General features: G+C 53.3%; 2 protein-coding genes across 2 annotated transcripts in view; one reads left to right on the top strand and one right to left on the bottom strand.

Moving 5' to 3' along the window:
- SCRIB (scribble planar cell polarity protein) overlaps nucleotides 1-1,511 on the top strand; it is a gene marked incomplete at its 5' end in the record, with an annotated part of 21,434 nt that extends 19,923 nt beyond the window's left edge. Inside the window, 6 exons of the mRNA XM_079722274.1 lie at nucleotides 13-198; nucleotides 299-441; nucleotides 519-556; nucleotides 682-756; nucleotides 996-1,047; nucleotides 1,126-1,511. Of these exons, the coding sequence (XP_079578400.1) occupies nucleotides 13-198; nucleotides 299-441; nucleotides 519-556; nucleotides 682-756; nucleotides 996-1,047; nucleotides 1,126-1,271 (640 nt within the window). The 3' untranslated portion in view covers nucleotides 1,272-1,511. The remainder of the gene's footprint in view (nucleotides 1-12; nucleotides 199-298; nucleotides 442-518; nucleotides 557-681; nucleotides 757-995; nucleotides 1,048-1,125) is intronic.
- On the bottom strand, nucleotides 1,477-13,233 carry IQANK1 (IQ motif and ankyrin repeat containing 1; the record flags this gene model as incomplete). The annotated part of the gene is given in 15 exon segments (XM_079722171.1): nucleotides 1,477-1,948; nucleotides 1,950-1,991; nucleotides 2,062-2,196; nucleotides 2,277-2,370; nucleotides 2,463-2,529; nucleotides 2,533-2,971; nucleotides 2,973-3,011; nucleotides 3,084-3,223; nucleotides 11,942-12,018; nucleotides 12,021-12,204; nucleotides 12,264-12,354; nucleotides 12,356-12,414; nucleotides 12,618-12,710; nucleotides 12,714-12,754; nucleotides 13,224-13,233. Coding segments are annotated over 15 exon segments (1,983 nt in total).

The raw sequence follows: 13,233 nt of genomic DNA, 5'->3' as shown, positions 1-13,233 counted from the left end.
CGCCCGGCCCAGGCTTGGCCCCGCGTCTCCCCCGCCGCAGGGAGGCGGCGCCCCGGTGCGGACGGCCAAGGCCGAGCGGCGCCACCAGGAGCGGCTGCGCGTGCAGAGCCCGGAGCTGCCTGCGCCCGAGCGGACCCTGTCCCCGGCGGAGCGCCGCGCCCTGGAGGCCGAGAAGCGCGCACTGTGGAGGGCGGCCAGGTGAGGCCCCGCCCCGCGCGCTGCTCCCGCCCCTCCCCTCCCCTCCCCCTCCCCCGCCCTCCGACCCTGCCCAGCCCGCCCTCCGCTCCCCTGCCCGCAGGATGAAGTCTCTGGAACAGGACGCCCTCCGCGCACAGATGGTCCTCAGCAAGTCTCAGGAGGGCCGAAGCACGCGGGGGCCTCTGGAGCGCCTGGCCGAGGCCCGCTCGCCCGCGCCCACCCCGTCACCCACCCCCTTGGAAGGTCTGTGCGTCGTGGGGAGGCGGGGGGCTCGGCCTGCGGCGCGGACCTCTCCCGACGTCCACTTCTTGTCCCTCCAGACCTCGGCCTCCAGACCGGCACCTCCCCGGGACGCTTGGTGAGGAACCAACGACTGTCACCCTTCCCTGCACTCCTCCCCTGGTGGGGGGGCAGGGATCCAGACTCCCCCAGCCCTCTTTCTTCTTACGCTCTTTACGTCTCTCCTCACGCTGTCCTTTCAAGGCCTTGTCTGGGAGGAAGTTTGACTACAGGGTGTTCGCAGCCCTCCCCTCTTCCAGACCTGTCTATGACATGCAGGTACCGGGCCCTCCTGGCCCTTCTGCAAGACAGCCCGACCAGCTCCTGCCACCTTTCTGCTGTGCCTGTCACCCAGCCCTGTCCCCTCCTCTGGTACCCTCCCTGTCTCTCTGTGGCCAGTCCTGTCCACCCACCTCCCATCCTCCAGCCAGGGCTCAGCAAGGACCCACCCAGGCTCAGGTGGGTGGTTTCAGGCAGGTCTGGGGCGGAGCCCTGAGCAGCCCTTCTCCCCATCACAGTCCCCAGATTTTGCTGAGGAGCTGAGGTCCTTGGAACCATCTCCGAGCCCTGGTGAGTTGGCAGGCGCGGCCCCGGGTGCTCCCAGGGTGCCTGGGGCCCATCAGCTCACTCCCTGCCCCCGTCGGCCAGGTCTGCCAGAGGAGGATGGAGAGGTGGCCATGGTGCTTCTGGGCAGGCCTTCTCCAGGCGCCGTGGGCCCCGAGGAGGTGGCCCTGTGCAGCAGCCGCCGTGCCGTGCGGCCGGGGCGGCGGGGCCTGGGCCCGGTGCCCTCCTAGAGGGTCGGGGTACCTCCCCCGACTTGGAGTGGGGGCCCTGCCAGCTCCAACACCACCCTTGCCTCGAGTCTTTTAACCCGGCCATTAGCATTTTAAAGAGGTCCCCTCAGGAGTTCTGGCCGCTAACTGACCCCTCCCCAGCCGGGACCTCCTGGCGAGACTGTAACTAGTGATGTTTGTACAACCAAAGACTCTATTTTGTGGTTTAAGGAGAATAAAATTGACTACGTTTTACCTCTAGTCTGTGTGTCTGTCCACCCGCCCGCATACCAACGCCCACCCCTTCTGCTCCTCCAAATCGGGGGCCGGTGCGGGGACCACGAGCTCCCACGTCGCCCCGACTGTGCACCGCTCCACAGCGGGAGGAACTGAGCGGGCCCACCTCCTCCGCCCCCAAGGGGCCCGCCGGCCGGGGTCCCCCAGCTGGGGCGCACGCCCAGAGCCCTGATGCGGACGTGCACGTTCGCGGACCCAGCGCCCTGGGGCGCAGCGGCCACCGAACCTTGGTGACGAAGAAGAGGTGGAAGTGCCCCAGGCGCGCCTCCTGGCACTGGCTGGGGCTGGACTCGGGCCCATCGCTCTGCCGCAGCAGCGACAGGTACCTCTCCCGCTCCAGCAGCCCGCGGCCCAGCAGCTCCTGCGCCAGGCCCGGCTGCACCGCCTCCAGCCGCCGGGCACAGGTCCACTTCACGCAGGTCGGACACCCGCGGCTTCCCGAACCTGCGGGGAGGGCGGGGGGGTGGGGGTGGGGCGGGGAGGGCCGGGGCCTCCCGCCTTCCGCCAGCCTCACCCGAGGGCCCCCAGCAGCGCCAGCCTGATCCTCTCCGGCCTCAGGTGGTCTGGGTTCACGGCGTCCACATAGTTGGTGTCCTGGTAGCGCTGGAAGGTGGCCGCCTGGCCCAAAGGGTCGATGACAAGAGGCCACCTGGGGGTGGCCGCCAGGTCACCGCCGTCCGCCCGAAGCCTCGGCTCATCCTTCGCCCCTCGCCGGCCGGGACCAATGACCTGCCGTCAGCGCGAATGCGATCACCCACGTCCTTCAACAGCACGTCGTGGAGCTCGGTGACATGACACTTCAGCCCGGGCGCCTCCTCCTCCCCTGTGGGGATGTAAGTGGGGGGCCAACCGGCGGGCTCGGCGCCCGATCCCCTTCCCCGGGCCCCTCTGGCCCCCAGCCCGAGCCCCGCCCACCCTCCTGGGCCCGCCCCCCGCTCTCCAGCCTGGCCAGGGCCAGCGTCTCCTCCGCCTTTTGGGCCTCCTACCGGAGCCTGTCCACTTGGGCCTCCGCGTCCTTGACGGCCTGGAGGAGGGGCCCTACGCTCTGCTCAGGGCAAGGCCGGACCCCCCACCCCTGCCTGCCGGGCGCAGCCGGGACCCCTAAGGAAGGGGCTGGGAGGGGGTCCGACCCGCCCCCGCCACGCGGCTGCTGGAAGGTGACACCCCGGGTTTGGGAGTCCAGGCCGAGGGGGAGTAGCCAACCTGCCGAGTGAGCTCGGCCATATCCGCGCCGCTCCGTTAACCCTTGCTGTGCTCGTCGGTCCTCGGGTTGAGCTCGACGTAGGCCTGCTGCCGGTTGGGGGCGGGGCCGGCTGAAGCCCTCCGGACCCGGTGGGGGGCTCGCAGGGCGCCTCTCAGCACCCAGCTCTCCTTCCTCCCACCGGCTCCTTCCGGGGGGCTGGCTGCACACCTGTTGGTGACACTTGCTGCTCCTTGGGCAGCTGTTGCACTTTGAGGTTCATGCTGGGGTGGGGGGGAGGCGGGTCAGAGGAGCTCCTGGCCGCCTCCCCCCACCCCCACCCCGCTCTTCAGCACCACTTGGCCTCCGCCTCCCTGTGCTGCTTGGTTTCCTGGCCCCGGCGCTGCCGCTGGACCTCCATGTTCTGGAGCACGGCATCTGTGAGGCTCAGGTCCCAGGACTGCAGCATGCTGACCACCGTGTCCAGCGAGGCCACCTAGCAACAGAGGACAGTGGTCAAAAGCTCAGGGTGTGTTCTGTGTTCTGCCTGACCTGGGGAGGAGATGCTGTTACACTCCCACTTCAGAAAAAAGGACACCGACTCACAGAAATGTGGCCCTCACAGCTGGCCAGGGATGAGCCCCGAAGCGTTGACCATCATGCCTCCGCGCCCCCCAAAGCCAAGCCCCCGAGGTCCTTGCAGTCCCCCTGCCAAGACCACACAGGCCTCCACCTTCCTCTCCTGCCCTCCTCCCTCCACACCCCTGCCACCGGCCCCCCGGGCTCCCTGCTTGTGCCCACTGCATGCAGGCCCCTGGCTGCAGTTCCCTGCCTTCACAGTCTCCCTGCAGGCCTCACTCTGCAGGACACAGCGCTTGGGGCCACACATCCCAAATCTCACCACTCCTGGTCCTCTGAAGTCCCCCCCCGCCACCTCCCCACCCCAGAGTGATAAAGGGGCCACAGAAAGCAGGGTCCTCAGAAGGGAGGGATAGGGTTCTCCAGTATTTTATGTCTTGACTCAGGAGGTTAATCCAGGAGTATTTCCTTTATCATTTAATCAAGCCACAACTTTGATTTGTACAATGTTCAGTACGTGGTTTGTATTTTAGAAAGGAAAGCTCAAAGGTGTGTAAAATCAAGGATGAGAGAGGAATGGATGGATGGAGCAGATAAATGAATGGAAGAGTGAACATAGGAATGGGTCCATGAATTATTAACTTAAGGAACTGTGAATACCTACTTAAAAGAATAACAGCTACCACTTATTGAGCAGTGTGTGCCAGGAATTGTGCTAAAGAATTCCATTCATTGTCTCATTCTTCTTCAAAATATAGGAACTGTTATTAGCCCCATTTATGAATATATGGAAGCTGATATTCAAATAAGTTTAAAAACTTGCCAAAGTTAGTTTGAAAGTAGAAGAAATGGAAAACTAAATGAGTGAACAGATAAAATAATAATGTAATGGGTGATTTTATGAATGAGTTGATGAATGGACAAATAATGAGTAGATGAATAAGTTAATGAATTAAATGATAAAAGAATGAAGGATTCTTGGATTAATTGAATGAGTGGATGAAATATGAATTGATACATGAAAAATTATTAGATGAAGGGATTTAATGGATGAATAACTTAGATAAGAAGATGGTTGGTTGAGCAAATGGACAGATGAATTGATGGGTGAGTTCAATCATTCAACACAACTTTTGAGTGCCTTTCATGTGACAACCAAAATGTATGACATTGGAGAATACAACTGTGGAGTGAACTAACATAGTCCCTGCTTTCTCGAAATTTTCTCTCAAGTAAACAGCATGAATGTGTGTATGAATGCACGGATGAAGAGATGTGTGAATTAACAGTAGTTAAATAAATGAATGCATGAGGATGACTTAAGATGGTAGTAAGGCTAAGGTGGATACCGTAATGAGGGGATAGACGGGCAGGTTTATCAATAAATGATTCATAAGTTAATGAGAAAATGTGTGAATCGATGAAACAGTAAGTCAAGTACTGGGAAAAAAGATGGTATTCAATGGATAAACTTATGAAAACAATGATAGATGGGTAGATGAACGATAAAGGGACGATGGATGGAGGGACAGATAATGATTGATAGTTATTTAATTCTTCTACATCGTTACTGATTTTTCTGTCTACTTGTTTCACCAATTATTGAGATAGGGATGTTGAAATCTGCTACTGTAATTGTGGAGTTAGTTCTCCTTGTAGTTCTGTAAGTTTTTGCTTCATGTATTTGGAAGCTCTGTTAGTAGCTGCAGAAACATTTAGGATTCTTACGTCCTCTTGATGAAATGATCCCATTGTCCTTATGAAATGATTCTTTTATTCTCAGTAATATTCTTCGTTCTGAAGTCTACTTTTTCAGATGTTAATGTAGTCATTTCAGCTTCCTTATATTTAGTGTTATACTGGCATATTTGTTCTATCCTTTTAATTTTCACCTATCTGTATCTATTTTATTTTATTTTATATTTTTTTACTTTTTGGCCACACTGCACGGCATGTGGGATCTTAGTTCTCCGACCAGGGATCGAACCCATGCCCCCTGCAGTGGAAGTGCAGAGTCTTAACCGCTGGACCGCCAGGGAATTCCCATATTTTAAGTTTGTTTCTTATAGGCAGAATATAGTTGGATTTTTAAAAAATTTATCTTTATTTCTTTTGGCTGCGTCGGGTCTTAGTTGCAGCATGCAGGATCTTTCATTGAGGCATGTGGGATCTTTCTCGTTGTGGTGCGTGGGCTCTTTGCTGCAGCACTCGGGCTTCCCTCTAGTTGTGGCCTGCAGGTTTTCTCTCTGGTTGTGGCACGCAGGCTCCAAGGTGCATGGGCTCTGTAGTTTGCGGCACTGCGGGCTCTCTTGTTGAGGCGCGCGGGCCTAGTAGCCCTGCTGCCTGTGGGATCTCAGTTCCCCAACCAGGGACGGAACCTGCGTCCCCTGCATTGGAAGGTGGATTCTTTACCACTGGACCACCGAGGAAGTCCCTATAGTTGGATTTTTAAAATCTGAATGACAATCTCTGCCTTTTAATTGGGGTGTTTAGACCATCTGCATTTAATGAGATTATTGATGTAGTTGAGTTAAAAATTACCCTTTGCTATTGTTTTCTACTGGTTCCATCTGTTCTTTTTTTTTTTTTTTTTTTAATATTTATTTATTTATTTATTTATTTATTTGGCGGTGCCGGGTCTTAGTTGCAGCACGTGGGATCTTCGTTGCCACGTCCGGGAGCTCTGTTGTGGCATGCAGGATCTTTAGTTGCGGCATGCGGGATCTTTAGTTGTAGCATGCAGGATCTTTAGTTGTGGCATGTGGGATCTTTTAGCTGTGGCATGCAGGATCTAGTTCCCTGACCACAGATCAAACTGGGTCCCCCTGCACTGGGAGCGTGGAATCTTAACCACTGGACCACCAGGGAAGTCCCTGTTCTTTATTTTCCTTTTCTTCTTTTTATGCCTCCTTTCTGATTGCATATTTTTTAGAATTCCATTGTATCTCCTTTATTACCTTATTAACTATAACTGTTGATATTTAGTGCTTACTTTAGGGTTTACAGTATATATACACCTATAACTTATTACAGTCTACTTTCAGATGATATTGTACCACTTCACATAGAGTATAAGAACCTTCCACAGTATATTTCCATTTCCCCCTGCCAACCTTTATAATATTTTTGTCACACATTTGAGCCAAACAACTATAATTTGTGCAGTTTTCAGTATGTGTATCTACATGTGTTATAAAATCCCATGACATATTGCCATTATTTTTGTTTCTTCAATTACCTTTTCAATAAATTTAAGTAATAAGGCCGTATCTCATATTTACCTAGGTAGTTACCCTTTCTAACGTTCCTCACGTCTTTGAGTGGATCCATATTCACATCTGGCATCCCTTTCCTTCTATTGGTAGGGCTTCCATTAACATTTCTTATAGTGTGAGTCTGCTGGTGATTGATTCAGCTTTTGTATGTCTGGAAAGGTATGTCTTTATTTTGCCTTCAGTTATGACAGATACATGCACTGGGTATAGAACTCAAGGTTGACAAGATTTCTTTCCCCCTTCAGTCCCATTAAAGATGCTCTCCACTGTCTCCTCACTTGCATTGTTTCCAACAGGAAATCTGCCATAATCCTTATCTTTGTTCTTCTGTCTGTAACATGTCTTTTTTCCCCTCTGGCTGCTCTTAAGATTTTTCTCTTTATCACTGACTTTGAGAAATTTTATCAAATTGTGCTTTAGCCTGATTTTTCTTCCTGCTTTCTTGTTGAAATTTGGTGTTTGTTGAGATTTGGGGAATGTGGTTTATACTTTTCATCAAATTTGGAAACCTTAAGGTTATTATTTCTACAAATATGTATTTTTTTCTGTTTCCTTTTTTAAAAAATAAATAAATAAATTTATTTATTTATTTATTTATTTTCAGCTGCATTGGGTCTTCATTGCGGTGCACGGGCTTCTCACTGCGGTGGCTTCTCTTGCTGCGGAGCACAGGCTCTAGGCGCACAGGCTTCAGTAGTTGTGGTGCACGGGCTTGGTTGTTCCACGGCATGTGGGATCTTCCCGGACCAGAGCTCAAACCCATGTCCCCTGCATTGGCAGGCAGGTTCTTAACCACATCACCACCAGGGAAGTCCGTCCTTTCTTTCTTCTCTCCTTTGGAGACTCCAATTACATATATATGAGGCCTCCTGAAATTGTCCCACAGTTCGTTGATCCTCTTTTCGTTTGGAGGAATTCCTTTTTCTCTGTGTGGTTTTATTTGGAGTAGTTTCTATTGTTAAGCCTTCAAATTCACTAATCTTTACCTCTGTTCTGTCTAATCTGACATTAATCCCATCCATAGTTTTTTGTTTGTTTTTCATCTCAGACACTGTCATTTTTACCTCTAGAATTTAATTTTTTTATACCTTCCATGTCTCTATTCAATTTTTCAAGCATCTGGAATACAGTTAAAATAGCTGTTTAAATGTCTTTTATGCTAATTCTAATATCCACATCAGTTCTGGGTTTGTCTTGATTAGTTGAGTTTCTCATTATGGTCATATTTGTATGCATCTTTGTATGTCTGGTAATATTTAATTGGATGCCAGACAATATACATTTTGCCTTGTTAGGAGCTGTATATTTTGTATCTCTATATGTATTCTTGAATTTTGTTTTGGGATACAGTTAAATTACTTGGAAAGTTTTATCCTTTGGGTCTTGCTTTAAGATTGGTGAGGCTGTACCAGAGCGGCATTTACTCTAGGACTAATTATTCCTCTGAGGCAAGATCCTTCTATGTGCCACATGGATTGTGAGGTTTCCTGCTTGGGCTGGTGGGAAAAGGCTAGGCACTGCTTCCTTCCCTCCTAACAGATGGCTCTGTCCCCAACCCTGAGACATTCCATCACACACATGAGCCATTGAGTACTCAGCTGAATCCCCGAAGGGGTCCCTACACACCTCTGGAATGCTCTTTATCTTTTTTAAAATTTTTCTTGGAGTATAGTTGATTTACAATGTTGTGTTAGTTTCAGGTGTACAGCAAAGTACATCGGTTATACATATACACATAACCACTCTTTTCCAGATTCTTTTTCCATATAGTCCATTACAGAGTACTGAGTAGAGTTCCCTGTGCTATGCGGTCGGTCCTTATGAGTCATCTATTTTTATATATAGTCGTGTGTATATGTCCATCCCAATCTCCCACTTTATCCTTCCCCCCATTTCCCCGCTGGTAACCATAAGTTTGCTGTATACATCTGTGACTCTATTTCTGTTTTGTAAATAAGTTCATTTGTACTATTTTTTTAGATTCCACATATAAGCAATATCATTTGTCTTTCTCTGTCTGACTTACTTCACTCAGTGTGACAATCTCTAGGTCCATCCATATTGATGCAAATGGCATTATTTCTGAAACGCTGTTTCCCTTTGCAGCTCTCTTCTCTCTGGCACTTGCAGTCTGACTGCCTTGGAATCCCTGGACTCTGAACCCTGTCTCCTTAACTCAGGAAATGGACCAGGCTCTGCCTGGATTCCCCCTTCCTGCACCACAGCCTGGAAGTGCTCTCAAGGTGGTTAGCTGGGCTCACGTAGTTTATTTCCAGCCTCTTGGGGATCACTGATTATTCCCTGATGCCCAGTGTCTTGAAAACCATTGTTTCATATATTCTCTCTGGGTTTCGTTGTCGTATTTCAGGTGGAAGGAAAAACCAGGTTGCATTTATTCCATCCTAGAAGCAGAAATCTCTGTTCATTTTTTTTCAACCTTCTTTCTGTGTTTCGTTTTGGATAATTTCTATTTCTGTATCTTCTAACTAACTAATTTTTCTTTCAATGTCTAATCAGCCATTAATCACATCCAGTGTGTTTTTCACCTCCAGCATTGCAGTTTTCAGAAGTTTAGGAGTATGTACATAAAAATAGAGACAGGTGGATGTAGAGGTGTGCTGTGTGAGATACAGCTGTAAGTTTTAATGCCCTTGTCCACTTATTCTGTGATCTGTGTCACTTCTGAGTCAGTTTTGATTGACTTTGCTCTTCACTATGGGTTATATTTCCCTGTTTCCTTGCTTGACTGGTAATTTTATTAAACTTTTATTTGCAAACAATTACAGATTTACAGGCATTTGCATGTACCCTTAACAAGTTTTCCCCAGTGATGGCATCTTATACAACTATAGTGCAATATACAAAACAGGATATGGACATAGTACAATCCACAGACCCCACTTACCTTGTTTCAACAATTTTACATGTATCCCTTTGTACGTCTACAGTTACATGCAGTTTTATCATACGTGTAGATTTGTGTACCCGCCACCACAGTCAAGATGCGACCTGTCCCATCACCACAACGCTCCTCTGTGTCACCACTTCTAGTCACATCACCTCTCTCCCCTTTCCTTCCCTGCCCCTATTCCCACCCCGCAAAGCACTGATCTAGGCCTCCGTCTCCGTAATTTCGTCATTTTGAAAATGTTATGTGAATGGAATCAGACAGTATGTAACCCTGTGAGATGTGCTCTTTTTTCACTTGGCAAAAGGCCCTTGAGATCCGTCCAGGTGTTGCTGTACCACTAGTTCCTTCTCACAGCTGAGGAGTGCTCTGAGGTGTGGACTGGCCTGAGCTGGCTTAACCTTTCACCTACTGAAGAACATCCAGGTTGCTTCCAGTTTGGGGCTGTTACAAGTAAAGCCGCCGTGAACATGCGTGTGCACACTTTTATGTGGACACAGTCCTCATTTTACTGGGACAGAACGCCCAGCAGTGTGTGCCGAGTCCCATGGGAAATGTACGTTCTGTCTCTTCAGACGCAGCCCCACTGTGTTCCAGGGCAGCTGCACCCCTTTCCGTTCCCATGAGCGCTGGGTGAGAATTGGCTTCTTTGCCCCCTGTGCCATCCTCACTGGTTTCCATTTCAGCGTTTCTACCAGGTGCGATGGTTGAACAGCTCGTGTTCACTGGCGTCATTATATCCTCTTCCGTGAAATTTCTCTCCGTGCCCTTTGCTCACTTTATAACTGGATCGTATCACTTACCATTGAGTTTTGAGTGGTTTGTATATTATAAATATGGGTCCTCTGTCAGATATGTGGTCTGCAAGGATTTTCTCCCTCTCTGTGGCTTGTCTTTTCATCCTGTTAACAGGGGCTTCAGCAGAGCAAAAGTTTTACATTTTTAGGAAGTTCAATTTGTTGGGGTTTTTTTTTCTTTTATCGATTGATTGTGCTTTTGTCTAAGAACCCTTTACCGAGCCATAGGTCCCAAGGATTTTCTCCTGTGTTCTTCTAAAGGTTTTACAGTTTACATTTTGCATTTAAATCCTAATCCATTTTGAGTTCATTTTGTATAGGGTGTGAGGTTTAGGTGAAGGTTCATTCCTTCGCCTGTGGACGTCCAATTGCTCCAGCACCAGACTGTCCCTCCTGCAGCCAGTGGCCTCCCGCCGCCCACCCCCCCCACCAGTGTGCTGCCCGTCTCAGTGCCCCCTGCCCCCCCCCCTCAGGCACCAGCGGGCTGGACATCCTCCTCAGCACCCCTCAAAGGCCGCCTGCATGCTTCTCCAGCCTTCATGCCCTGTGCCCACCGCCCGGGCCTGCCCCAACATGGACCCGCGGAGAGGTGGGCCTCCCTGTGCCCCCTCCTCGCTCCAGCCCCTCTGAGGCCATGGCCAGGCCCTTTGGTCCTCCTAGCCTCACATTTTGCTCCTTTGAGGAGGAAGCAGGAGGAGTTTGAAGCCAAAGGCTCTGCTGGCCTTTTAAAGCTTGCCCTGTTGCTTATTAAAGAGGAGAAGCCAAGAAGAGCAGAGGGGATGCCTTCCAGGACAAGGGGGAGCCTGGAGCAGCACCCTGAGGAGGCAGCTGGGGGTGAAGGCGGCGCCCAGGACGCGGGGTCCCCAGGTGGCAAAGGCCCTGGCACCCCCGGGTGGAAGCAGGGGCTCAGCAGCAGACCCGGGCCAGTCCCACATTTTCCAGCCAACACCTCCGCTCTCCAGGCTGGGGTGGAAGGACACGCGGCCGAGACGGGCGAGGGCCCGAGACTCCAGTCAGGCTCATTTGAAGAAACTAAGGCCGTGGCATTAGGTGATCCGGCTTCACGGCTGCTCCCACAGGCCCTGGGTCAGCCTCGTCTGACCTGGCCTCCTGGGCCGGGGAGAAGTCCAAGCGCCCGTGTCCCCAGCCTGGCCCAGGGCCTGTGAAAAGTCCCCTTGACATCGTTCCCGGGCGCCACGGAGGAGCTGCCAGGCTGAGCTGCCTTGGGCAGGGTCATGGCTCCGAGCCCTAGGGCTCAATTTTCTCAGAGACGTGGAAATTCTGAGTGAGGGGCCAGGTGGGCGGTCCTAGTGCTGCCCTCAATGCCCCAGAGCTCCCACGCTGGCTCCCGAGGATCCAGTCTGTTTCTCCACCTCCCACGGTAACACTGCTTCCAAGGTGGGCTGAGGGTCCAGGGCCGTGAGTAGAACCCCGGCCACAGGACGCCCCCAGACACCGGGAGCTGTGGTCTTGATCGCGTGTGCCCGGTAAGGCTCATAGCGAGGACTTCGGGAGGGGAAGGGCCTGCAAAGGCCTTGCAGGTGGTTCTGGGTCCTGGAAGGTTCGGGACCAGCCGGGGCGGGGTCCCCAGGCTCCTGACAGCTTTGGGGGTGGGGGAGCAGGCGCCCCGGGGGCTTCTGCCCACGCCCGCGCACCTGCTCGGGGGTGCGTCCGTCGTCCGCATACACCCGGGGGTCGGCTCCGAGCTTCAGAAGCACCTCCACGGCTTCAGGTGGCCCCCGAAGGCCGGTCGGTACAGCGGCGTCCGGCCGAAGGCGCCCTGCTGGATGCGCTCACTGAGCACGGCCCGCCCGCCGCCGCTGTACTCGGAGTCCACCAGGTCCAGGCGCCGCTGCAGCCGGCGCGCCGCCCGCGCCGCGTCGCAGCTCACGCCCTCGCGGTTCAGCAGCGCGTCCACCTGCGCCGGGCGGCGGTCAGCGGCGCCGCGAGCTCAGGGCCCGCCGACCCGCCGCCCACCTCCCGCAGGACCGCCTGGATCTCTCCCAGGTTCCCGTCGAAGGCCGCCTCCAGCAGGCGCGCCCCGCGCTGCCGCTCCTCCTGCCGCCGCTGCTTCTTCCCACTGCCGCCGGGCCGCCTCCTGCTCCCGCCGCATCAGGGCCACGAAGGCCTGCGGGCGGCCCAGTGCGGTCACCGCCCCAGCCCTGGGTCCGGGGCCCGGAGCCCTGCAGTTTGCGCCCCCGAGCCCTCCTTCCCCGCCCCCAGCCCTGCGTCCCCCCGCCCTAACCCTGCGTCCCCGCCCCCAGCCCTGCGTCCCCGCCCCCAGCCCTGCAGTCAGGCCTCCACTCCGACGCCCACCCCCGTAGACCTTACCTGCCTCGGGAGCTTCTCCATCGGCTCCAGGTAGTCCTGGTGGTCCTGCTCACGGCGGGCCTGCTCCTTTCTCGCCAGGAGCTTCCGGAAGGCTCACCGGATGGTGATGGCTGCTTGGTCCTCCGCGGTTGGCCCCGCTAGTGGGGAGAGGGCTTATGGATCACAGTGCTCCCTTCCACGCTGCGGTCCACGCGGCTGCAGGACAACACCAGGTGTGCCCGAGCTCCAGGTTAACAAGGCGAGCGGAGCAGGCGCACTCCCTCCTGACCTGACGAAAGGATCAAAAATGTTCTAAAATCCACAAACACGACCAAACCAGAGTAATCCACCGGCAGAGAGCAAGTGAGGAGGTACAAGGAGTGGCAGCCGAGAGCGGAGAGAGGAGCCGGGTCTCGGCACAAAGTCTCCTGCCCTTCCCCACCCCAGATACAGCTGGGACCCTGCGAATACCTTCTGAGCCCCCAGCCTGGGAAGATGGTCTGGAGATGTTGGTGGGAAACCCGAGGAAGTCTGAGAAAAAAGGCTTCTGGCAGAGAAGCCCCTTGTGGATCCCCACAAGACCCCTTCCCTCTGAAAGCCAGAAGGACCTCTTCCGAATTCAGGCACCCGCATCCAT

This window comes from Hyperoodon ampullatus, assembly GCF_949752795.1.
Source record: "Hyperoodon ampullatus genome assembly, chromosome: 17".
Classification (NCBI taxonomy): Eukaryota; Metazoa; Chordata; class Mammalia; order Artiodactyla; family Ziphiidae; genus Hyperoodon; species Hyperoodon ampullatus.
Note: the sequence above shows the minus strand (reverse complement) of the source record. Positions and strands in the feature narration are given on the sequence as shown.